General features: G+C 46.1%; 1 protein-coding gene across 5 annotated transcripts in view; it reads right to left on the reverse strand.

Annotated features, from left to right (window-relative positions):
* Positions 1 to 26,678, reverse strand: part of STAG1 (STAG1 cohesin complex component) — a 995,019-nt gene that overhangs the window by 62,041 nt on the left and 906,300 nt on the right. For all 5 annotated transcript variants that reach the window (XM_069213542.1, XM_069213540.1, XM_069213544.1 and 2 more), the window contains one exon: positions 12,671 to 12,781. In XM_069213542.1, the coding sequence (XP_069069643.1) occupies positions 12,671 to 12,781 (111 nt within the window). The remainder of the gene's footprint in view (positions 1 to 12,670; positions 12,782 to 26,678) is intronic.

Below are 26,678 nucleotides of genomic sequence, written 5' to 3' on the forward strand. Positions count from 1 at the left end.
GATGTGGTACTGCTTCTCCTTGTCGGACCACAGACCCTGCGCTTGAAAAGGACCCAGATGAGCCCCCCATCCCTGAAGAGACGCATCCGTTACCAGAGTGTCGGATGGAAGTACCTGGTGAAACGGAGCGCCCACTGACAGGTGAGGTCTGTGCATCCACCATCTCAATGACTGCAGCGCTACCTCCGGTAGCCGCATTGTGTCTTCCCAGCGACCTGTTCTTTGGCTCCAATTGGTCTCCAATGCCTCTTGGAGGGGTCTCATGTGGAGTCTGGCATTTGGGACAATAAAGATGCACGATGCCATGGAGCCCAGTAGTGATGTCACCTGACGTGCCGTAGGTGCGCTGGCTCTCAACAGGTCCTGGCACTTCATGTTTATTGAGGACAGTCGTTCCTCCGAAGGATACACTTTTTGTAGTTCTGTGTTTATGATAGCTCCTAGGTAGTGAAGACTCTGCGTTGGAGTCAAGGTTGACTTCTGGTAATTGACCTGAAGACCTAGAGCTTCGCAAACTCCTAGTACAATGTCCCGATGGCTTCTCGCCTGCTCCGGAGAAGAAGCCTTTAGTAGCCAGTCGTCTAGGTATGGATATATGTATATCCTTTGTCTTCGTAGATGCGCCGCCACCACTGCCATACATTTCGAGAAAACTCTTGGAGCAGATTTCAGGCCAAAGGGTAGAACCCTGAACTGGTAATGCTGTAACGCTACTCGAAAGCGCAGGAATTTTCGATGCTTTGGAGCTATTGGGATGTGGAAATACGCATCCTGCAGGTCGATGGAGCACATCCAGTCTCCCTGATGCAGTTGAGGGAAAATTTGGTGAAGCGCTAGCATTCTGAACTTCTGCTTTCTTATGTATTTGTTCAGCAGTCTTAGATCCAGTATTGGCCTGAAAACGCCCTCTTGACCCTTCTTTGCTACTAGAAAGTAACGGGAGTAGACCCCCTTTCCTCTGTGGGCAGGTGGAACCCTTTCTATGGCATTCTTTCTTAGGAGGGCGAGAGCCTCCTTGCGTAGCAAGGTGAGATGATCCGGATTGTGTTTGGTTGGTGGCAAGTGCGGTGGAGGCTGCTTGAAAAGGAGAGAATAGCCATGTTCGACAATATTGAGCACCCATTTGTCTCTTGTGATAGAGTGCCACTCGTGAAGATGAGCAATAATACTTCCCCCCACCGGAGTGGTGTACAGTGTCGAGGGAAGCGAGACTTCATTGCTTAGTGGGTGCTTTTGGAGTGGACTGTTGAGGTCTACTTGACCCTCGCTCCCTTGTGTTTCTTCGCTGAAACAGAGGGCGTCCCTGACGTTGCTGAGACCTTTGCGACCAATGAGGGGTTTGAACCCTCTGTTGGAAAGGGCGTCTATCATACGGTCTGTACCTCCGCCTGAAATCTTTCCTTCTTTCGAGGCCTACCGCCTTCATGGTATCCACCTCGGTCTTCATGCGGGCCATCTCTTCGTCTGCATGGGCACCGAATAGAGAATTCCCGGCAAATGGGAGATTCAGGATACGTTGTTGTGCCTCCTGTTTCAAGCCAGTGAGCCTCAGCCAGGAAGATCTCCTCGCACAGATACCATGTGCGTACCCATGAGCCGCCAAATCCGCCCCATCCGCTGCCGCGCTGATAACTTGGTTAGATACCAGGCATCCTTCCTGTAGAATCTCTTGGAAATCTTGCCTGTCTTCTCTGGGCAGTTTTTCCGTAAATCTACTGAGGGAATCCCACAGAGAACGATCGTACCTGCCCAGGAGCGCAGACGCACTAGAGACCTTCATTGCTGAAGCCGCTGTCCCGCACATCTTTCTTCCCAGAGAGTCTAAATGCCTGCTCTCTTTATCCGGGGGTACTGTGGATGAAGATGCCACCGAGTGGGTCTTTCGGGCGGCAGCTATGATCACTGAGTCTGGTGGCGGATCCTTCCTAAGGAATAAAGGGTCTTGCTCTGGAGCCTTGTACTTTTTAAGAATCCGAGCCGGGGCAGACTTAAGCGAGGCTGGGGCCAGAAAAGTGTCCATGGTCGGCTGCAACAAACCAGGCACTAGAGGCAGCAACTTTTTCGACGCTGATCTCTGTTGTAGTGTCTCAAATATGATTGATGAGGAGGTAGATGGTTCTGGAACCTCTATATTGAGCTTCTGTGCTCCTCTTAGTAACACCTCGTTGAAAGTGGTTATGTCATCCACTGGTGAGACTCTAGCAGGTGGTGAATCTGTAAGAGTAGGTGAGTAACGCCTGACAGAAGAACCTGATGAAGACCAAGAGGGTGATCTTCTTGAGCGCGACCTGGATCTCCGTTGAGAGCGAGATCTGCTGCGGGACGCTGTAGCCGAGCGCCTAGTCCTCGCGGTCGGCTGTCGAGGAGCTGAACGAGCCCGTTCTGCCCCGGCTGTCGGCGATGGCGTTCTTGGCGGGGAGGCAGTGGGTGAATACGTTCGCGAATATTGCGAATCTGGGGAGGCCGCTGGTCTGTTGAGGCTCTCCAGCCATCTCGGAGATAGGTTGATGGGCGAGACATGCCCAGGAGATGCTCTTGACCGAGAAGAGTCGCTCGGTATGGAGACCACTGGAGACTGAGCCTTGTCTGGCGAGGGGCGATGTTCTGCTCCCTGTTGGACAGGTAGGACCTGCGTCGACGTCGATGGCTGTTTCGACGTCGAAGGACGCCCAGTCGGTTGGTCCTGCCTCGACGTTGATTGCCTCGACGTTGAGTGCCTTGACGTCGAACGGCGTTCCTTGGACCTCGACCTGCTCGCCGTCGTGTGCCTCGACGTGGAGCGATGGGAGGTTGACGGCGGATGTTTTCCGTGCCGTCGTGGAGATCTCGACGTCGTGTGTCCTGACGTCGGGGGGCGCACAGCCTTTGGCGGCGACCGGGCATGCCGGCGGTGGCTCGACGTCGATCGGCGGGCTGCCGTCGACGGAGACCTGCCCCTGCTCTGATGTTCCCTCGACGCCGTTCCCTTCGACGTCGGGTGTGTCGCCGTCGACGGCGATCTATGCCGGTGAGGCGGTGGTAGCGACGACGTCGACGGTGAACAAACAGGTATTTTCCTACCTGTCGACGTCGACCGGGCCATTCTCTCCTGAGAATGGCCTTCTGGATGCCTGGGGAGCGAGGAGGACGATGTTCTTTTCCTCTCCTGAAGCCCATGAAGTCGGATCTTCTCTCTGTCTTTCAGAGTCCTCCTAGACATGTTCTTACAGTACTGACAAGTGTCAGGGCAGTGACTCTGAGGCAGGCACACTATGCACAGAGAGTGGGGATCTGACTGGGCCTTCTTCTTCCCACAAGCAGGGCATTTGACAAAAAGAGAAGGCATTTTTCTGTCAGAAAAAACCTTCCCAGCTCAGACAAAGATGTTATTTGTCGAGTGAAAAGTGAAAAAACGCTTTTTTAAAGAATTTTTCTGAGGAAAACTCAGAAAAACTGAGAGCTCAATGCTCCAGGATCCTCTCAGAAGGAGCCGGAAAAAAGAACTGACCTAACTGTGAACCAACTGTCACCTTTCCTTCACCCCTGAGGCATGGTGGGATACTGGAGGTGCTCAGGGTCTTAAAGGCACAGTGCCAAAGTTTTTATGGTTCTCCTGTGTTAACCTACATGCAGCCTATTGGCTAAGAATGCTTCATTGTTTTTCAATGCAGTTTTCTCTATTTTTTCACTAGAGTTTGCTACTGCTTACTTCCCCAAGCCTAGTTTTAGGAGCTGGGGTACTTATTTATGCTCTATTGTAGTATTTAAAAAAAAAAAAAAAAAAAAAAAAAAAAAAAACTTCATAGAAATAAAGCATTTTAGCCTGTTTTTAACATGATAGCCTGCATGACTGTTTGTTACACATGTATAATGTGTATATATTTTATATATGCTCCGGGGTCCCCGCACAAGGGCGGGAATATTCAATGTTTATGACTATTGATGAGGATCCCCTGGAAGAGAAGAACACATTCTAATCATCACCCGAATATGGGCGACCCTCTGAGGAGGACGATCGTCATAACGGTTGTGCCAAGCAGCACCCCACTAAAGGTTAAAATTTGTGCAAGAGTGAGAGATGACAATTGGACATTTATGGTAAATCCTAGTGCATGTATAGAAGAGCGATTTTTTGCTGAAGATGTTCATGATTCAGCATCGGGGACTCAGACTTTATCAGTCTTTTGTCAAAGGATAGGAATACCTTGACTCCCGACTTCGGTAGCGAAGCTGATATGACCATCAGCATCTTGAGAAAGACATGTGGGGCTGTCAACAGTATGAAGTACAAGTTACTTACCTTCGGTAACAAAGTATCTGGTAGAGACTTATAGTTGCAGATTCCTTACCTTAGAATTTTCCCCCAGGCGTCAAACAGGACTCATTTTTTCTTTGAGCAATACCCTTGCGCCTCAGTAGGTGGCATCAGTCGACTACGTGGGCATCGCAGTCCCCGTGATGACATCTAAAGTAACACACAGATGCCGCCTCAGCGCAGTGACGTCTGTTTCTTTTAAAGACTTTCCGCGCCAAAGAGCAGAGCCGCTAAGAACACTGAGATTGGTGTGCCAGAGCTAAGGACCTGAAGGGGGAATCCCTGTCCCTAGAAATCAGTTCGCAAGTGGGGAGGATGGGTGGATCGGTAAGGAATCTGCAACTAGAATATGTCTCTACCAGATAGTTCGTTCCGAAGGTAAGTAACTTGTACATCTGATAGAAACTTCAAATTGCAGATTCCTTACCTTAGAATAGATATCCAAGAAATGCCATCCTTGGAGGTGGGCTGCGAACCAAGATCATACTAGAAAGTCCTGCAGCACCGAACAACCAAAGAAGCCGTCCCAACAGACCTGACTTACTGGGCAGTTATGTTTAGCAAATGTGTGCAGGGATGCCCACACAGCTGCCTGGCAGATGTCCAGGATAGGAACTCCGTGTACTTAGCAGTGGAAACAGCAGTTGCTCTAGTGGAATGAGCACGCAAGCCCTCAGGGGGTTGCTACGGGCCAAAGAGTAGCACATCTTGACGCAAAGAAGTACCCATCGAGAGATGGTAAATTTTTGTACTGCCTTCCCTTTCTTCGCACCCACATACCCAAAAAGAGTTTATAATCCACCCGGAAATCTTTAGTACGATTTAGATAGAACGCCAACACACTTTTTCGGTCCAGACAGTGGAGTCTCTCCTCCTCATGAGAAGAATGTGGGGGTGCGTAGTAGGCAAGGTGATGGACGGGCCTACATGAAAAGGTGTAACAATCTCAGGAAGGCAGGAAGCCTCAGTGCGCAACACAACTTTGTCAGGGTGCACAGACAAGGAGAGGCTTGGAAGAAAAAGCTTAAAGTTCACTCACTCTACGAGCAGAAGTGATGGCTACAAGAAAGACAGTCTTGAAAGTGAGGGGCCGTAAAGGGCAATTGTGCATCGGCTCAAAGGGAGTACACATTAAGTAAGGACAAGGCTGAGGTCCCACTGAGGCATGATAAATGGAGTGGGAGGAAATAAATGGGTGAGAACTTAAAGGAATTATTCACAATAGGAGATTTAAAAAGTGAGGGCTGATCAGGTAGCCTAAGAAAGGTCGCAATGGCCGATAAATACTCTTTAAGGGTGCCCAAAGCAGAGCCCTGCTAGGCCAAAGAACGAATGAACAAAAGAACCTCAGATGGAGGAGCAGAGAGGGGGAATCAACAGATTCGTTGGTATACCATACCCCAAATGTGTGCCAGTGGCAGGAGTATACTGTTTTAATGGCTAATAGAGGGATGCCTGGCTGTCAAGATAACATCGCAGACTTCGGGTGGAAGATCAAAAGACGTCAACTGCTGCCGCTCAAACTCCACGCATGAAGGCAGAGATTGGACAGGTTCGGGTGGAGAATCGTCCCCTTTTGCTGCGACAGAAGATCGGCCTAAAGAGGCCTGAGTGGAGGATCGAAAGCCATGATCAATAGTAATGGATAGCATACTCTACCTGCCCATTCCAGAGCCACCAAGTTAACTTGGATCCGGTTGTTCCTGATTTTTTCGAGAACTCTGGGCGGAAGTGGTATAGGCGGAAAGGAGGTCAGAGTTCCACTCGAGCTGAAAAGTGTCTTCGTGCGAGTGCCGCCTTGGAAACTCCAATGCACAAAACAGCTGACATTGCGCATTCTCTGCAGCGGCTAACAGATCTAACCAAGGCTCTCCACACTGCTGAAAGAAACTGTAAGGAAATGCCTCCTTGGCATGGTTACCCCCTGACTTTTTGCCTTTTGCTGATGCCAAGTTATGATTGACAGTGTGCTGGGACCATGCTAACCAGGCCCCAGCACCAGTGCTCTTTCCCTAAACTTACCTTTGCTTCCACAATTGACACAGCCCTGGCACTCAGAGAAGTCCCTTGTAACTGGTACTCCTGGTACCAAGGGCCCTGATGCCAGGGAAGGTCTCTAAGGGTTGCAGCATGTCTTATGCCACCCTGGGGACCCCTCACTCAGCACATGCACACTGCCTCACAGCTTGTGTGTGGGAGAAAATTATTAAGTCGACATGGCAATCCCCTCAGATTGCCATGCCATCCTCACACTGCCTGTGGCACAGATAAGTCACCCCTCTAGCAGGCCTTACAGCCCTAAGGCAAGGTGCACTATATCACAGGTGAGGGCATAAGTGCATGAGCACTATGCCCCTACAGTGTCTAAGCAAAACCTTGGACATTGAAGGTGCAGGGTAGCCATAAGAGGTCTGGGAGTTTGTCAAACATGAACTCCACAGTTCCATAATGGCTACAGTGAAATCTGGGAAGTTTGGTATCAAATGTCTCAGCACAATAAATGCACACTGATGCCAGTGTGCAATTTATTGTAACATGCCCCCAGAGGGCATCATAGCCTGCCACAACGAGACGAGTTGCTGGCCACATTGGGAGAGTGCCTGTGTCACTCTGAACAGGAACAAAGCCTGCACTGGGTGGAGGTGCTTCACATTTCCACAGGCAGTGTGAGGTTGGCATGGCACACTGAGGGGAGTGCCATGTCGACTTAGTAATTTTCTCCCCACCAGCACACACAAGCTGTGAGGCAGTGTGCATGTGCTGATTGAGGGGTCCACAGGGTGTCATAAGACATGCTGCAGCCATTAGAGACCTTCCCTGGCATCAGGGCCGCTGGTACCAGTTACAAGGGACTTATCTGAGTGCAAGGGCTGTGCCAATTGTGGAAGAAAAGGTACAGTTTAGGGGAAGAACACGGGTGCTGGGGCCTGGTTAGCAGGGTCCCAGCACACTTTCAATCAAAATTTAGCATCGGCAAAGGCAAAAAGTCAGGGGGTAACCATGCCAAGGAGGCATTTCCTTACACCGCCACATAAAAATCCTTTAATTGGGCAGGGCCACTCCGGCTCCCGGAAATTCATGGAAGCACGGAGCGGACCTACAAGCAGGCTCTGAAGACTGAGGCCTCGAGCGTTGAGGCTCCTCCCGCATCGCATCAGCCGGGCGAAGTTGAAGCGACCACTTCGACGACTTCTTACCTGTGCCCGAAGACTTGGAGGAAGAAGAATGGTGGTAGCTCTGCGAACAGTCTTAAGACCTTCCCCTTGAGCGAGACCGGGACCAACGCGGAGTGGAGCACAGGGCCGCCATGAGCTTGAGGGGCCACTCCCTCAAGGCCTTCGGGGGATGGCCCGGCACTTGCACGGCTTAGGGTCGCGCTCAAAGCACCACAGACAGACCCGATGCGGATCAGTCACCGACATCATGAGGTGACAGTCCTCGCATGGCTTGTAACCAGTCTTCGGGGACATCTCGACGCACCAAAAACTCACCAAAAAACTCGAAACAGTTGAACTCATTCAAAAAGAGACCAGGGTAGCTCTCTCCAGATCAGCGCATGGTGTGGAAAGAAAAGAACTGATGTCACTGCGCTGAGGCGGCACCTGTGTACTACTCCCGACGTCATCAGGGCGACTACAACGCCAACTACGCCCATGGAGTCGACCGACGCCACCTACCGACGCGCAAGGTCATTGCTTGAAGAAAAAAATCTCTGGATCCAGTCTGAATCCTGGGGGAAAATTCTAAGGTAAGGAATCTGCAACTAGAAATCTATCAGATTAATATAACAGCAAAATGAAAGTGTTTGAACCCCACCATCCACTTCAAGCTGTGCCTGCTGGGCATAGTTTTTTTTTTTTTTTTAACTGGCTGAGGAACCACATCTGGAACTTTTCCTGTAAGACACTGATGCAGATTTTGAGGATCAAGATAGCAATCGGGCCTCTAGGCTTCCTGGGGACCAAGAAGTAAAGTGAGTAAAATCTCATGTCTCTCTCATCTAGAAGTTCAACTTCTATGGCCCTTTTATCGAGCAAAGCAGGACTTTTACCTTCAATATTTGGGCATGAGCTGAAACTAAGTTCTGAAGGAAGGGACACTGTCTTGTGGTCAGTTTGTGTTGTAGGGATGAGAGATTGGAATAGAAGGGCAATGCCCTGCTAAATCAGCTGTAACATAACGGCGGCCACCCCCCCCCCCCAAATGGCTACTGTCCCGAGGGTGGCTACACTCTTTGTGCCCACTTCCCTGGGAAGGGGGGCACATCCCTATCCCTATTCATCCTAATCCTCCAAAGCAAGATGGAGGATTCCTCAAGGAGGGGGTCACTTCAGCTCTGGACACTTTAGGGGTGGTCCTGGCTGAGGGGGTGGTGACTCCTTGTCTTTCTCAGTATCCCGCTGGACTTTCCACCAAAAGTGGGGGTTTCTCTGGGAGGGGTAGGAATCTCCACTAGCTTGAGTGCCCTGGGGCACTGTAAAACCAGGCTTCAGCCCTTGAGGCTCACTGCCATGTGTTACAGTTCCTGTAGGGGGAAGTGTGAAGCACCTCCACCCAGGACAGGCTTTGTTTCCGACCACACAGTGCACAAAGTCTCTCAGCCCATGTAGTCAGAAACTCGTTTGGAAGTGGCAGGCTGGCACAGACTGGTCAGCCTTGCACTAGCAGTTGGGCTACCATACAGCAGGGCATCTCTAAGATGCCCTCTGTGTGCACTTTTCAATAAATCCCACACTGGCATCAGTGTGGATTTATTGTGCTGAGAAGTTTGATACCAAACTTCCCAGTATTCAGTGTAGACATTATGGTGCTGTGGAGTTCCTAATGAGACTCCCAGAAAAATCTACTTAGCATGGCTACCCTGCACTTACAATGTCTAAGAATTGACTTAGACACTGTAGGGGCATAGAGCTCATGCAGCTATGCCCCCACCTGTGGAATAGTGCACCCTGCCTTAGGGCTGTAAGGCCTGCTGGAGGGGTGACTTACCTATGCCACAGGCAGTGGTTTGGGGCATGGCACTCTGAGGGGAGTGCCATATCGACTGTCTTTTCTCCCCACTAGTACACACACGCTGCAAAGCGATGTGCATGTACTGAGTGAGGCGTCCCTGAGGTGGCATAATACATGCTGCAGCCCTTAGGGACCTTCCCTGGCCACAGGGCCCTTGGTACTAGGGGTACCTTTTACAAGGGACTTATCTGTGTGCCAGGGCTGTGCCAATTGTGGAGACAAAGGTACAGTTTTAGGGAAAGGATGCTGGGGCCTGGTTAGGAGGGTCACATCACACTTCCAATCAAAGCTGGCATCAACACTAGGCAAAAAGTGGGAGGGTGACCATGCCAACAGTGGCATTTCCTACACTGCTGCCCATGTCATTCTTAAAGCGTGGATGTCATAGAATAGTCTGAGTTGTCAGCTGTAGGAGTGTGATGGTTAGTAGTTATGTTGGTACTGTAATTGGCAGCACCGGCAGGGGCAATTGGTGGTGAAAGCTGCAATGGCTTCCTGAGAAGGATCCTGGCTGTTACGTTTTTATTTAGCACTGCTTTCAGGCCTCTATCCAATCTTTCCAAGATAACTCTACAACCCTGATTGTTGTACAATCTGTCTTGGTACAGAGCCAGGCTATTATGCCAGAAGTCCTTCTCCTATGTAACGGTATCAAGACAGAGCTGATAATCTTTGGAACAGGAAATCTCTCTGCTTACTACACTTCCTGTATCAGAGTTGACGGAGCTGGTTATTCAAACCAGTCCAAATGAAAAGTATTAATATGTCTTGTTTGGTTCAAATCTTTCCCTCAACTCGTAAATCAGGGCAGTACTTAGTAGCTGTGGCAGCAACTTAACAAATTAAAACATCTGATACCATTTATCACACAGAGTTGTCCGAAGAAGTGTTGTAAGGATTCAACACTTGAAATGCGCTTTATACTGGTTTAATATTTTACCAGTATATTGGCTCCAAAAGGCACAAAACAGCTCTTTGGATAATTTGCACTTTGAGAAAAAGAAATCCAATTTCCTCTGCTAGAAAGTCCTACCACTGCCTTCCCGTCAAAAATAGACCTTCACACACTCTATAGAACAAAAGTGTCCAAACCTAGTGGGAGGAGGTTCCCAAGAAGAGGGGTTAGAAACGAAAAGGCACCATCCCCTTTGAAGACCGGTTCATAGCAAGCTATGGTAGAGGAGGATGTTTCATGTTTTTGAAGTCGAGACTGGGGAAGTAAATATGATAAGGTACAAAGGGGCATTTTTTCACTTAAACTTGGGGCAACCAATATTATTTTGTAATTATTCCTTTATTATCATCAAGAACATACTCCAAGCACCACACAAAAGCAATGAAAAAAGTACAAAAACGCTCCCAAGGTCAGGACCAAGGTGCCCAGCTGCAGCTGCTACATGAAAAATTAGGATGTCACTATTAGATTGTAATAAATTTCCCACGAAAAGGTTGGCAAAAGAGGTGGAGGAGGAATAGGGAAAGTAGAGGATAAAGTGAGCATGATTAGGGTTAATCCCCCAGCCACAACATCTAACACCACTTACGTCCACCATTCGCCAGAAAAAGGACTATCCTCCTCTTAATTGTGCACATCAGATTTTGGAGAAGCAGCTCTTCTCAGGTTACTATCATGTTGTTGGGAGGGGAAGGTACTCTACACTGCAATAGATGTGCACCCATGCCCCAAGTATCTGATTTTTGTTGTACTAAGCAAAAATATATCATGCTTATGCACCATGACATAGGCCTGTCTCGCAGTCTTGTTTGACCTGGAGGGCCACCCAAAGCACTACCCTCATAGTGGTGGAAGGCTACAGCCTTCATCAGGCGTTAAGCTGGATGAGTGCGGTGATAGCAGCATACTGCACATTAATCAGTAAGAGTGAACAGGTCCTTTTTAGTCTGTATCAATAGAGTGAGTCCTATAGGCTCACTCACTTTTAAAAGTTCCGCTGATGTGTGCTTGACTCACCTTTGGCTACATCAGAATGGTTTGAAGTGCTGCACAGCCAGCAGTAGTGTATCTGTGCTGGGGTCTGGGAAGGGAATACAATACAAGAATATTGGAGTACTGAGCAGTGTGCGCATGGTAAATGCATGAGCTGGAGGTCCATGTGTCTAGGAGTACTAAGGTACCTAAGAATATAGTGCTGTACAGTACATGCAGGATAAATGCATGTGCTGGATGTATGGGTACCTGTGAGTGGTACAAAATATGAAGGATACAGTACGAGCATGTTAAGTGCATATGCTGAAAGTATGTGTGCCTCAGAGTGCTATGATACATAAAGAGCGCAGTGTTGGCAGTGCATCCATATTAAATGCAGATGCTGTGTCTGTGTGTGTTTGAGTGGTATGATACATGGAGAATAGTACTGCACAGTGCATGTACTGGGTGTTGGTGTGCCTGTGCACGGTACAATACATGGAGGACCCAGTGTTCTATTTTGGGGGACCCAGGCCTGCATTGTGAAACTTGGGGAGGAGCTACTCAATAGTGTAGCCACAGTGATACAGAATAACAATCCCTGTGCCATTTGTCCCCCATCCTGCACCCTGAATCTCTTATCCCCATAAGCAAACCCAACGGGCAAAGAGGAATTGGAAGGACGCCATGATCAACTACTTAATGATTTTGTTTGGCACCCGGGCAAACACCCAGTCAAAAGTCTTTGTGCCACGAACTCAGAAAAACACAAGGGTTGCAGCTTTTTCAGCCCATATCCCTAATTTCTGGGACACATTCAGTACTTAGAAACATCCCATGTTATTCAGTCTTCGGTAAGAAGCTTCAGTTGTGTGTTATCTTGCTCATGAAAACTCTAATTCCTCTTCCTGTCATATTACAAAGAAATCAACTTTAGTTTTTATTAGTGAACTGAAATTCTTGGATACAAGGTAGCTCCACAAAACTGCTACAAATGTAGCAGACAACTTGCTCTGGAGAATACACCTTTTATGTTATTTTTGGGAAATGCTCGTTCTCACGAGCAGAAGCATGGACTTAAAACACAAAAATCTAAACTGCCCACTGTCAATAAATTAAAATAAAAAGGGCAGGGTAAATAACGGACCTAAAAGTTACATTAATAAAGAGCATGCTAGAAAATGCAATTAGGGTTGGCTGATGTAGGTCCACGGATGCCTAAGATTGGCCATGAATATTTAAGCAGTTATTTCCTCTTTTGATCTAATGCACAGAGCATTCAGAAAGACTGAAGATTAAAATATTCCTCTTTTGGATGTGATTTTCAAACCATTTTGACAGTCTTCAATGTGCAAAGTAGCTTTGACAGACATTTCAGTGGAAATAACTTCAGATTAAATTAAAATGTTGGGTTAATTTATTACACTGGTACCTACACATTATGTCTTACTCCTGTCCTCACTTTCATGTAGTTCATTGCAGTTCTGTCCTTTCGATTTAGGTCCTCCATCTTCTGCGATCCCAACCATGACATCTGCATCTGAGGACTACAAGGACAAATACATTAGTGTGATGCATGCACTAAAAAACAAAAGGGGCAGGTAATTATTTGTAACAACTTTGAAATATAAAGATTCACACCGTGCATGATCCTGACATTTACTAGGTGGTATTGGAAAAACATTTACTGAAACCTGTGTAAATCTAGATTTCTATTGTCCAGCTTGATTGACTAAGGCAACTTAAAGGTCCACAAGACCTCATCCACAAGACTTCAAATTGTTTATTTCGATGGCCTACACAAGCATGCAGTAATAATTGTAATAAACAGTAAATATGAAAGTATTAACAGTATTTATATTTATTATGATATTGAAATATAAGTAACACGCAACAGTAACCTTGTTTGATACTTCTAGTCACCAGAAAAGGCGGGAGGGATGCATATTAATGTGAAGAAGTATCTAATCTGCAAACCTATAGGTATTCAGATGAACATGAAGTTAACTACCAAGCAACCAGATTGTTTTTATTTTGACTGCCCCACTCCGTTCCTCCTAGACTAATTATGGAAATGGCAATGTTTTGGGGAATGGATTGTTGGACTACAAATTGTGCACTCATGTATTTGATGAGCACACTGCCAACATTGCAGCCTTCTAGCGTGTAGAATGTGAGATCAGAGTATTTCATGAACTAATTATTAACAATACTGACTACAACTCATAAGCAAGCTTTCATCAATATAAGACCTTTGAAAAGGTTTGCCCATACACAGTGGAGCAAATGTTAAGAACAGTTATGTCTGAAAAAACATTACTTACCTTTGGTAATTTCTTTTCTGGAAGGACCCTATCTAATTGCATATTCCTGACCTTGTGAATTCCTCAAAGCGGCAGACTGGATCCAGAGATTTTTCAATAGCAATTTTCTCGTGAGTCTGTGGGGTGGTGTCGTTCAGCTCCTTATCAGATCTGTCCTGCACCAGATGTGACATCTATAGCTTTTCTACCTACGCGTGCTGACATTAGTTTCTTTCTGATCTCTGTCTGTGCTGTGAGAGACAGAGCCAGTAGAAATCAGAATTTGCTAGTGGGCAGTCTCTAGATTGGACTCTTACTGAATATATGAATCCATTCCACAGAAAGGGGAGGTGGGTGTATCGTTGAGGAAACTGCATGCAATTATATAAGAGCTTCTACTAGAAAAGTTGTTACAGAAAGTAAGTAACTTGTTTGTCTGATAGAGATTCAAACTACAGATTGCTCACCTTGTGAACATATTCCATAGCAGTCTTTGGAATGGTTCACACCAGCAAATCCTGCAGAAGAAAACAGGCAAAATGCCCCTCCCACCAGACCTTGTTGTCCATGCAGTAGTGCTTGGAGAACGTATATACCAAAGCACAGATACCAAGACTGGCAAACCGCATGCCAGTGCTGTGGTACCAGTCTTCACTCTGGAGGAACCAGCATGCAGCCTTCTGAGGGCTGTTTATTGGTCAGTCCATATACATAAAACCATCTGGTGAAGGTTCATTTCTGTACTGCTTTATCTTTCTTTGCTTTAGGGAACCCCACAAAAAGCTGATCATCCAACTGTTGGTCTCTGGTATATCAATAATAAACTCAGGGCCCTCCTAGGGTCAAGACACTGCAGCCATTTCTCCTCTTTGGAAGGGTAGGGAGGAGTGTAGGAAGCCAGTAAGGTGATGGATTATCCTACATGACTACCTTTGGCAGGAATGCAGCTTTCGCCCAGAGGACTAGCTTGTCTGGATCGAACAATGTGTATGACAATTACACAGTCTGGGATTGCAGTTCACTCACTTGCCTGAAAGAAGTTGTGGCAATGAGGATTATAGTTTTATGGTGAAAAGAAGTAGAGAGCAGCTGTGCATGGGCTCAAAGCGAATGCATATCGGTAGGCAAGAACCAAGTTTAGGTCCCACTGTGGCATTGCAAGAAGTATTGGAGGGAACATGTGGACGAATCCCTTCAAAAAAACCATCACAACAGGTGATTTGTAAAGAGATGGCTGATGTGACAAATGCAAAAAAGCAGAAAGGGCTGAAAAAAAAAAAAAAAAAAAAAACGAAGTGGTGCCCCAGCAAAGAAATGCTGGGCTATTGAGAATGTAAACAGTAGAATGTCGTGCGAGTGGAACACCTATGTGCCAGAATGACATCAACCACTCCTGGAGGAAGATCAAAAGCCATTTACTGCTGTTCAATCTCCACATATCGAGGTTCAGGTTGTGCAGCCTCTGGAGCAGGACCAGACTAATGTTACAGCAGGATGTCCTCCTGAAAAGGCAGACAAAGTGGGGAGCAGATGCTTGTGGCCAGAAGTTCTGGGTTCCACACTCTCCTCACTCAGTCCTATGGGCACAAAAGGAAGGGGTGGGAAGCCATACAGGAACCTTGAGCCCCAGTCTAAGTGAGTGGTGTCCCCAAGGGAGGGTTGTCCTGGGAATTCCAATGCGCAAAAGAGTGTTCTCTGTGGTGGCAAATGAATCGAGCCAGGGTTCTCATTCTTGGGAGATGCAGTGTACCACCTCAGAGTACAACTGCCTTTCATGATCCACAAGGCAATGTCAGCTGAGTTTGTCTGACCCAACATTTAAAGACACTGCAGGTGTTTTGGCGATCCGGGAGATGCCTTATGCATTCATCCACCTTCAGAGATTTAAAACCTTCTGGCACAGGACCTACAACGCCCTGTTTGTTGAAGTACCATATGGCAGTTGTGTGATCTATGAGGACCTGAGCCAGTTTCCCTTGGTGGCTGGAAGGAACACATTCAGAGCTAAGCTAATTGCGTGCAACACGAAAAAGTTGATGTAGAGTACCATTTCACCTGGAGACCAGAGTTCTCTTATCTCCACCTCTCCCAGATAAACCCTTCAATCAAGCAATGATGCATTCCTCACAACAAATAGTTCTGGGTGGGGTAGGGAGAGGGGTCTGATGCTTGTCCAAATGAGGTTGAGCAGCCAACACTGTAGATCTTTTGTGTTCTCCTTCAAAACCTGGATGTAGTCTGACAGGTTGCCTTGATGCAGAGGCCACGGATGATTTAGATCCCCCACAGCATGTATATGAAAACTGGCGTGGTCTACAAGCAGGAGGTCAAGAGGCCCAGAAGCCCCAGAGGCAATTTCACTGAGACCCAGGTCAAGGGCTGATATTGGGATCACATCCCAAATCTACAGGTGGGGGAACAGATCAAAAACACACTATATCCATTGCTCCGATGAAGGAGACCTGCTGCAAAGAAGTCATGTATGACTTCAGTACATTGATGGAGAACACCCAACGATGTTAACAGATGGGCCAATTTCTGGAGGTGGTTTACAACTGTTTTAGGTGAGCCCACACTCAGTAGCAAGCCTTCAGGTACGGGAAGACTGGTATTCCAACCTCTGAAGATTCATCGTGACCACCACCATCACGAACACCTGAGGTGCACTTATCATGAATAAGTGGAGCACAGAGAAGTTAAATGCTCTTGGCTTTATTGAAATTGCAGGTACCATCTGTGGGACTGGAGGATGGGGACACGGAGGTATGTGTCCAGCAAAATGACAGCCACCATCCAGTCTCCTGGATCCAGGCCAGACCGAAATTGCACCAGGGTGAGCATGTTGAACTTGTCCTTCTGGATAACTAAGTTCAGAGGAAATAGATCTAGGATGGGGCAAAGGCCCCTATTCTTCTGCAGCACCAGAATGTAACAGGAGTAACAACTAGTTCTGGGATCTGGTGCCATCACGTTCACTGTTGCTCCCTTGGGCAAGAGAGCTTGAACTTCTCTTCGAAGTATGGTCTATGGGTCGCCTGGGAGATATTGCAGTGTGGGCAGCATGCCTGGGAGAGAAGACAGAAAGGAGAGTACCCGTGTTCTATGATCTGGAGCTGCCATTGGTCTGATGCTCCTCCATCCAGGAAGGTGAAGGTGACAAGTGGGTGATTGTGTGCCACAAAGTAAAAGTTAAAGTGGTTTTGCTGTGGGGTGCTGGGATCTGGGTAGGCTGTTGTCCCTGGAGGCCTGAACGCTGTGTGCTTGCTCCCTCTCCTTGCCATTCCAAAGGGTGCAGAGGCCCTTTGCTGCTGAGTGAGATATTGGTGCTGCCTCTGTTGATATCCCCTTCCAAAACCCTGAAACGAACAGCATGTCCATCATAGATTGCTGGAAGTTTGGCAAAAAGTCAGTTGGGTAAATCCAGGCATGGCGTGTAAACACTATCCAAGCAGTCTGTTGTGCTCAGGCCAGAAGGATGGTACATTTCACACCATTTTGGTCAGAGGATGAGACCCTGAACTGTATGTCTGACATCTGCTGGAACAGCTGACAAGGTGTTCCACACACTGTCCCACAAGGTATGCAGATACCGTCCCTGGGGACAGGATTGACAGATTGTAAAAGCAAGGCTGGAGAAAACATGTTTCACAAAGTTCTCCATCCGACTGCATCCTTTGTCAAGCAGGGTATTAAGGAAGGAGCTGGGGTTAAGATGACCGGATGATGCCTAAACCACCATGCTGTGTGAGTAGGATATTGCATTAAGAAGTTTGGGTCCTTAGGAGCAGGCCTGTGCTGCCTTACCACTTGTTGACTGCTTCGGTTGGGGAGTTTGGGAGGTGGAGAAGACTCTGGCTTTGCCAACTTTCCCACCAGTGTCTCTGCTAGAGCATTGCTAAAAGGTAGGAGAAATTCCTGGGTTGTGGCTCCTGGGTTTAAGACTTCATTTAATATGCTGGTTTTAACTTCATGCATGGACAGTTTCCATTCAAGCACTTCCACTACCCTGCAAAACTAGCAACAAAAGATGTGGTTCCTCAGTGGTCACAGGGTTTGGAGAATTAAGTCCAATATCAGGAGATGTGTTCAATCCACTGGCATCCTATAATTTCTCAAAAATAATGGGATCCTCCTAAAAAAATGCCATTGTTGAAATAATGTTTATAAAACCTTATGCCGTTGTTCTGGAATGGGCTGATCCTCAAAAAAATGATAAAACAATCAGGTGTGGAATCTGTCTTGGAGCTGCGAGGTGGACGTTGTGCTGGGGAGGGAGCTGGCAGCATCATACTCGATAAGGGCCGACCTTGGACAGCGGATAAGTGGGGTGCTCAGCATCAAGGATAGATCCATCGATGGGCTGGCGACAGGCTGTCCGCGTGGATCCTTATGGCCACAAAGGCACTTCAGTAGGATACAAAACATTCTCTCCACAGCCTCTCTCTACTGGAGGAGTTTGTCCACTATAGCAGTCTGCTCAACGGGAAATCAGAGCGAACCACTGCTGGGAGTCCATTCGGTGAAGTAGTGCTGTGGCCTAGCAATATTCAAGGCACAACACCAAACTGTGTAAGTGGTGGACATCGGAGAGGCATTCTTCGACTTCTTGTGGGATTTATTTGACTTACCTAAACTCCTGGACTTCGATGTGGAGCAATACCAAGAATGACCACAGGAGCGACAGCACCTCTGCGACTTCCTTTAGATTTTGGAAATGGTGAGCTTGGCTTTTGGTCCAGGATTGTTTTGCAGTTTATTTTAGTGCAGCATAAGCTCCATTGTATCATGCGAGTTGCCAAGTCACCAGTGGCAGAGGTCATGGGTGTCCCTGACCAACATCGGCCTGTGAAAGTCACACCATAGCTTTAAACCTCTGTCAGACATCACTGTCAGATTCAGATTGATGTCGAACAGCATGGAAAGAAAGGAACTGACATTGCGGAGGTGGTTATCTTATAGTATCCAAAATGTGTCACTGAACTGATGGATCTGACTTGGAGCCGCACAACACACATCTACTGCTGTTCAAGGGAATTACTATTAAAATTTCCATATCCAGTCTTGCGCCTGTGTGAACTTTACAATGTGAGAAATCTGCAGTCAGAAGTCTATCAGAAATAGTGGCCCTGACATCAGATCACAGGTAAGACTGATCTGACAAGGAGATGCACAGTGTCACCTACAGACACACAAGGAAGATGCTATTGAAAAATCTCTACTCCCAGGTGCCAGACTGGAAACAATCACAAGATGAGGAGTCTGAGGTTAGAAGTCCATCAGAAACCTTAGTCCAGTCTACGTGATGGATTAGAGCATTGTGTGTGTCGTTCTCTGTTATCTCAGCTGCAGATTGAGGATTTGTAGGGAATGCGGGTAATATTTTGATTTCTTACTTTATTTTAACTTTCCAAAACATACATCGACAAACAAACCAAAAAGTACATCAAGTAATTCGATTAACTCCCAGCAGAGAGCAAGAATAATTAAACTTTATACAGGCTACAAGATGGAGTAAATATATATATAAAAAAAAAAAAAAAAAAAGAAGAAAAAAAGGGGGAAAGGACGACGATAACTAATATTGCAGCAGAGCATTCAGGCTGGGAACTGAAGGTTATGGCATGGTTGAGTAGCACAGAACTACATCAATGGACACCTTAAAAATGATAGCAGTTAACTGTCAGAGTAGCTCTATGTTTATATATACACACCTCCTTATTGATAACCAGCAGATGAAAAATATCATTAAACAGGTGTATCCATGCTTGTCAAGTATGAGTAAAGGGGCCCAAAATGTGTTTGGCCTATTGGTTGGGTAATTGTTGACTAGCAAATCTTAAGTTTTTCATCACAATAGACTAAATCGGACAGCCATGTTTTTATGGCTGGGGCTCCCACATTGGAAGGCCACTGTGATCTTGACTTTGCCAACAATAGGGCTATGGAGATGAAATGCTGCATGCTCCCCTGGATACAAATGGTACACCCAGGCATGGGTGATGGCGTTACATTCACCTTATTCATGGTAGAAATTTGCTCAAACACTTTGTACCAATATTTACCGAGTAGTTCATGCTGGGTATATCAAGTCAGCATTAGGAGAATTACATCTCTCACAATTAGCATCAGTTGACAATTTCATTATGCAGAATACTGTATATTTGATGCAGGCTGTTGAAGTGTTTAGTCTTAATCTGCCATTTTGGGCCAGGATTCCTATCAGGCTACAACAAGTAATGCCAATCTAACTGAAATGGAGTACTCCATATCTATTTTCCATCGCAATTTGGCCTTGGGAAGACTGAAAGGGGTGCCTCAGTTTGCACAGCGGTATTAAGTGTAGAAGCAAGGTGTTTATTCAATGAGAGTAAGAGTCTGGGGCAATTCAGTGCAAGACTTAGGTTTCTGGGAAAAAAGAAGCATTGCTTGCCTTACACAGGGCCCAAAGCTGAAATATGTGAAAGTGTCTAGAGTGGAGAAGTCAACCCTGTCCGCGATGTACGAGCATTTGTGGAACTTACCCTCCGGTAACATGTTGCCAATCTTGGTTAGCCGTCCTCTTTGCAGTTTATGGAGGGAAGATTTTTCATTGTTAAGCTGGATGAGGGTGATAATGGACACATGATTGGTCAGGTGTGTAGAGGGTTGGGCATGATAGTCTTCTATGAAGCCCATCTCAGGCTAGCTGTGTGCTAGTGACTGAACTGATTTCTGTGGGGGCAATGGAAGGAAGGGCAATTAGGGCACTTATAGGGGTTGGGTGTGCAGAGTCTTGTTCAATCGCTAGGTGAGCCATGTAAGGTGAGGGGTGCAGCCAGAAATAGGCAGAATTTGCCTGTTGGCAACTATAATAAAGCTTGAGTGCACCACTAGACCCCATCCAAGTATAGCAATGTTAAGATCTCTCAGCTGATCCTGGACTGTTTGCCTGCCCATGCAAGTGTGATCATGTTAGACCTCAAAGTCTTGAATAAGAGTTTACTCAATGGTATAGGAATATTGTAGAACAATTTGGGTAAGAATAACATTTTCATTAGAGTGAGTGCCTATCAGAGAAAGGGAGACCACGCCATATTTTGATTTGGCGTTCAATCCTAGACATCACTACTCCATTGTTTTCAGCTATGACTAACTTTATCATGACTAACCCAGATATTTAATGGATTACTCACTCTATGGAAGTCAAGCATACAGACCTGGGTACCTGCGGTCAGTGATAACACAGCTGAATTATTACAGTTGATGGATATCCTTGATAGTGCCATGAATACTGTGAATTCTCTGATAATAGGGCTGAGATTTTGGTCAGGATCATATAAGTATTAGGAGATGTCATCAGAGTATAGAGAGATGAGAAGATTACAGGACATGAAATGTAGGCCTCTCTAGGCATGGAAGTGTCCAACCGCACACTTCAAAGGCTCGGAAGCCAAAGAATAAAGCTGAAGAGACAGTGGGCAGCCCGGGAGGGTGCCTCTAGAAAGAAGGATATTTAACTGAACTGTACTTGTGGGCTCTGCATATAACAGACAAATTTGTGTTAGGACGCTTGTTGGGAGTCCCATTCTTCTAGGCATAGTGAATATAAACCCCATTAGAGAGAATCCTAGGTCTTGGTGTCCAAAAAAGACTGCTAAATCCTCAATGTCTGGATTCAGCTGGTATATCATGGGCAAATCAGGATTGTAATGTTTGCGCAGTTGACCTGCCGGTAATGAACCCCCCGCTTGATCACGTAGGATTATATTTAGTAATAATAAAGGCAGTCTATTTGCCAGCATCTTTGCAAAAGCATAAATGAGAGAGTAGCCTGTAGGAGCCTCATTGTGCTAGATGATTGCCTGGCTTTAAATATCATTATGAGTATTTTATCCCTTTGTGAGGAAGGACACACGTTGTTAGTGCCATGATACAAATGCAGCAATCCCGGGGCTAGAAGAAAGGTGAGTTCATGTTTTGTAGAACATCCCTCCCCCCAATCCATCATTAGCAGGGGCTTTACAAGATGGAAATGATATATGTTTTCACCTGGTGTTATGGGTGCACTGAGGAACAGCTGTATTGAGGAATTGCTGTTGAGCCTTATCTATCCAGTTCAGTGTGATATGGTCACTGGGAGATGGGCATACCAGGGAGGTATACAGGCTACGCTAACATACTGTGCACTCTAATAAAATGCTGTTGGTTTCATATAACATTTCACCACCAGCTCCTGTTGTATAGCTATTATAGCCATATTTTACACACTTTATTTTAAGCTAACTAGGCCTGCAACTGTGCACTTTCACCTAGATACATTTTCGTCAGATTGGTTTTATTTTTCTAGCAATAGCCACTTTCACGGTGCTGTTTTATAATTACTATCACACTGTCCTTTCGCTTAGGAAAACAGTACGCTCTTAGCAGACACTTTGCACTCTCCCCAACACTACATTCAGATAGGACTGTCGACAAACGTGGTATGCTGTGTCTCCAACATTCACAGAAAAATACGCACTCATATGCGGGGACTATTTCTTTGAATGTTAGCTGTTTTATGTTAAAAACACCCCTTTGTCACAAACGCGTTAGAGAGGGATTCCAGACAGATGATCACGACTGTATGTTGATGGCTGCCTGCTTCGCTACAGCTGCTTGCTTAGACGAACAAACCCCTGATCCACATGGGGGTGGTGTCTCTACACTACAGGTTTCTTCTCCAAGTATGAGGGATGATGTTCTCCCAGGGGAAAACCTGAAGGGCAGATTAGGTTTAGTATGCTGTGCTCATACATAGCATAGGCCGGAGAATTATAGATCTCTCCTCTTTTACCACTATGGTAGTACTGTTTGTGTTTTACACTTTTAGTCACATGCTTGCTTATATCGTGCTTTATCATCCTAGTTATTGCTATACATGCCATTTCATCCAAGATGCACTTATTTCAATAAATGCTTATTGGATTATATTCTGCCTCTGTTCTCTTTGCCAGTTTGAGACGTTTTGGTAACAGAGAAAGGGATGAGATTTGATTTACCACGACTCCCTCAGGAGTCTTTCTTGCCATGTGCCCGGTTGCCACAATCACCTAGGCCAGAGATGAGGCGCTGCTAGTTAGTTGGAAACCCTGGATTAGGCCGATAGGTTTCTCCTGGTGTGGAATCGTACTTACCCAGGTGATCCTATCACCCACATCCAGTAGCCTCATTAGCATAATGAGAACCTACATGACACTCTGATCTGTACAATGTCCTTTGCTGACCAAGGTTGGCACACAAGTATCACAAGGATTCTCCCCAGCCTCTCTTCCTCCTTCATATACATCCTTGCTTTAGCGGATTTACATAGTTGTTTCACTTCCTTATTAGCCATCACAGTAAATTCCGTGAGACTGGTTGTAATATCAGTTAACATTTGGGTTCCACTATGCTACATGCCTCATGTGTACCTATTTCAAGCTCAAGTTGGTTAGCCCCATCCAGAGAGCACTGCATATGCTGTGCTGCTTAGCAATACAGATACCGCACAAATAAGACTTGAAGGCCCCCAGAGTGTGCCCACAGAGCTCACTGATGTCTCGTTAAGTTGGAAATAATGACTGTATTCAGAAACTTTTAAGTAGTACCTCTGCATACCAATAATTGTAGCCTTGTGGCTCTGCACGGACAACATTCCACTCCAAAAATGACATTTAGGGCGTATATAGGTCTCATTCCAGTGTGCTGATGTCAGTTTCTTGTGATGCTGCCAAAACCCCCAGACGCAGAGCTCCAACAGCACTCTGATCAGTGTGCGGATTCGTAGACTTGGAATCGCATTAACAGGTAGAGTTCAATTCACTAAATGTGGAGAATTGGTGAGGAATCTGCAGTTAGAGTCTACCAGAACGAGTGTTACCGAAGGTAAGCAACTTTATTTTTTATAGAAACCTCTAACAGCAGTTTCCACCCTTCTGAATAGATATCAGAGCAGTTCCTATTAGGAGGTGGGCCTATGAATTGGTTCAAACCAAGAAATCGTGTTGGACTAAGAGGCCAAAGGCCCCTCTCAGTGAACTTGGCTGTTCAGACAGCAGTACTTTGTAACTGTATGGAGTGATTTAACTTGATACCCTGCACAGGAACTCTGATTGCCTACACAGTGGTAACATCTTTGGCCCTATGGGAATGGACTCACAGACCTGGAAGCATAGCAGATCTTGATGCACAGCAAGATCTAGCAGGAGATGCTCAGTTTCTGCATGGCAGTGAAACTCTTAAAGAGTTTGTTGTCCACCTGATGTTCTCTGGTATGACTGATGTAAAGTCTCAGTGCTCTTTTGGGGTCATTGCTCTCCATACCCAATCTGGGACCACTAGGATGACTTGGACAGGTCCTTTCTGATCTCCCTTAGAACTTAGGACTGGAGTGGTATTTGCCGGATGGCATTATAGGAGTCCCAAGATCCACTCGAGGGAGAATGCATCCTCTAGCGAGAGGAATTAAAAAAAATCCAATGAGCAGAACTGTCATTGCATTTTCTTGGTGGTGGCATATAGATTGAGTCATGATCCTCACCATTTGTGTAAGGAGTCTTGCACTTCCTCTGTGTACAACTGTCACTCTTGATCTACCAGGTTTGGATGGCAGAGCTAGTATTTTCAGTTTCCAAGCAAAGGAGTCTCTCCTCAGAGGGGTGAAGTGAAGAATAGAACGCTGACAGGGTGATGGTTTGACTGACAAGGAATTACATCAACTTTCGGCAATAAGGATGCTCGTGTCCACAGAACCAGTATGTCTGGGAAAAAATGCTGACGTACCACTGGTTAACGAACTCTGAAAATCAATCCCTCACTGCACTGAAGTGTTGGTGATAAAGAACATCGTTTTGAGGTAGATGAATTGCAGGGGGAAGCTGAGAAGCATGTCAAAGGATTGCACATCCAATATGTGAGGTCCCACTGAGGCATATTAAAAGTAGAGGGAGGAAACAAGTGTTGAAGATCTTCCAAAAAATGCACCACAAACGGCAAAAAAAAAAAAAAAAAAAAAGGGCTTGTCCGACAACTGTAAAAATGTCAAAGAACAGAAATGTACCTTTTAACTGTGCCCGAAATAAAGCCTTTCCAGGCAAGGTACAAAACATACAGAAGAGAATTGGATGACTTGGAAGCAGTCATTTCTGATTATCTTCAGACCTCCGGGCAGGAGTAGTATGGCGGATAGGCATACATGGCCATTAGCTTCAGGAGGTTGATATGGAGCTGACCCCTGCCGGAGACCAGCAGCCTTTGACCTCCACCTCTCCCACAGGAACACCTCAACCAACAAGGGACGCATATGTGACCACAATCAACTCTGGGTTAGGTTTTGAGAGGGTCTGCCGCTGACCAAATGGTGGTCCAGGAATCACCACTACAGATCTTTGACAGTCTCTTTTGAGATCTGGACATAGTCGGAGAGAGATCTCCTTGATGTTGGCCCCACTGAGACTTCAGATTCCACTGCAGAGCCAGCATATGCCACCTGGCATGCTTGACCAGCAGAATGCAGAAGGCCATCAGTCCCAATAACCTCAGCGTTGATCAGACAGAGGGTGAAAGGTCTTCATCAGAGCCTCAATATCCTGGACTCTACTTTCCGGGGGAAAGGCATGAAACCAACTCCTGCTCAGAATAGCTCCAAAGAGGAGAAATGTCTGAGAAGGAATCCAGTGTGACTTCGGCATATTGATAGTGAACCCCAAATATGAGAGGTGGTTTGCAGTAGTCTTAAGGGGGTTACAAAGCAAAAACAAGTGATGGACGGAACGCTGAACATCGTCAAACATTCACCCCCAGTACAGTGATCTGGGCCTAAATCCATCGTTTTTTTGCTGCCCATGCCATTCCAGTTTGGACCCAGCCATATGCAAATCAGTCTTGACCCTGTTCCCCATGGGAACAGTCCAGCCCGAACTGCTAGGCCAGGTCTTCCCTGGACTGGAAACCAGCATCCTGGGACGGGTTTCACCCCTCATCAGCCAGGCTAGCTTGAATCCAGTGGCATGGGAAGCACGGGACCCACGTCTGGCCACTGGATTCAATGCATGTATATATGTACACACTGAAGTTCTCCAATAAAAACCAACATCAACTTACTATACGGAGACACTGACATACCAAGGTGAAGCACAGCTTCTCTTGATGATTTACGCTACCTAAGGGGTAGCGAACAAAGATAGAAGTGTTATTACCCCCACATGAACTTTAACTGTTGCACATATGATTGTGTAGAGGCAGAGTGTCATATGTTCTCCTTGTGTGGATTTGTATATAAGAAAAAACATCCATATATGCCTTGAAAACTGTGATTGCCTACAACAATGAACTGGGGTATAATGTGGTGTATAACTGGTAAAGATGCATTCATCTTAATATAGGTATTATTGTTGCTTTCTTCGGCGTCCCAGTTTAAGGGTCCTGAATTTTCCTTATATTTCACATTAACAGTGACCTCTTGTGCTCGGAATACAAACTACCCTTATGTGATTACCCAAATGTTCCCTGTGGATGTACCTATGAAGTAATCTGAACTGTGCTTGCCTACAGCAATGAAATTAGGCAAATTGCAGTATAGAGCTGGCAAAGATGGCCTTATTTTTATATAAGCATTATTGTGTCCCCCCCCCAGGATAACTGAGCTTAGTCACATTTTGTCCGTATGGAAGTGAACAACCACTCCTGTTCTCACCCAGATTTTCCCTGGGCGTATCCATGATTTGCAAGTTATATGTGTTTGTGTGTATACACATCCGTGGACCATGTAACTATAAGGGTGCAAACAAGCTCCCCCTACACCCTCCCCCATCTTTGTACCTGTGATCATAGGCTGTTAGGTGACCACTTGTAAAAGATAACTGTACAGAAAATATACCAATGCCACTGGTTTACCTTGCCTTTATGACTCGCTTGAAAGAGCCACCCATGTGTGTGTATAAGCATTTGCATTAGGAACTTTTGGTCTCCAATTGCATGCGCTACATATTGTGCAGCTAATTATGTTCATGAGTAGTTGTAGTAACTGGTAACTGCTGCAATTGGTGATATTTTATTATGTTCTTTAGGCACATATGTTCTGTTTCTGTGAGTGCTACAGGATATCGAATATAGACATGAGAAAAGAAAAACAAAGTACTTTTTT

Source organism: Pleurodeles waltl, chromosome 11 (assembly GCF_031143425.1).
Source record: "Pleurodeles waltl isolate 20211129_DDA chromosome 11, aPleWal1.hap1.20221129, whole genome shotgun sequence".
Taxonomy (NCBI): domain Eukaryota; kingdom Metazoa; phylum Chordata; class Amphibia; order Caudata; family Salamandridae; genus Pleurodeles; species Pleurodeles waltl.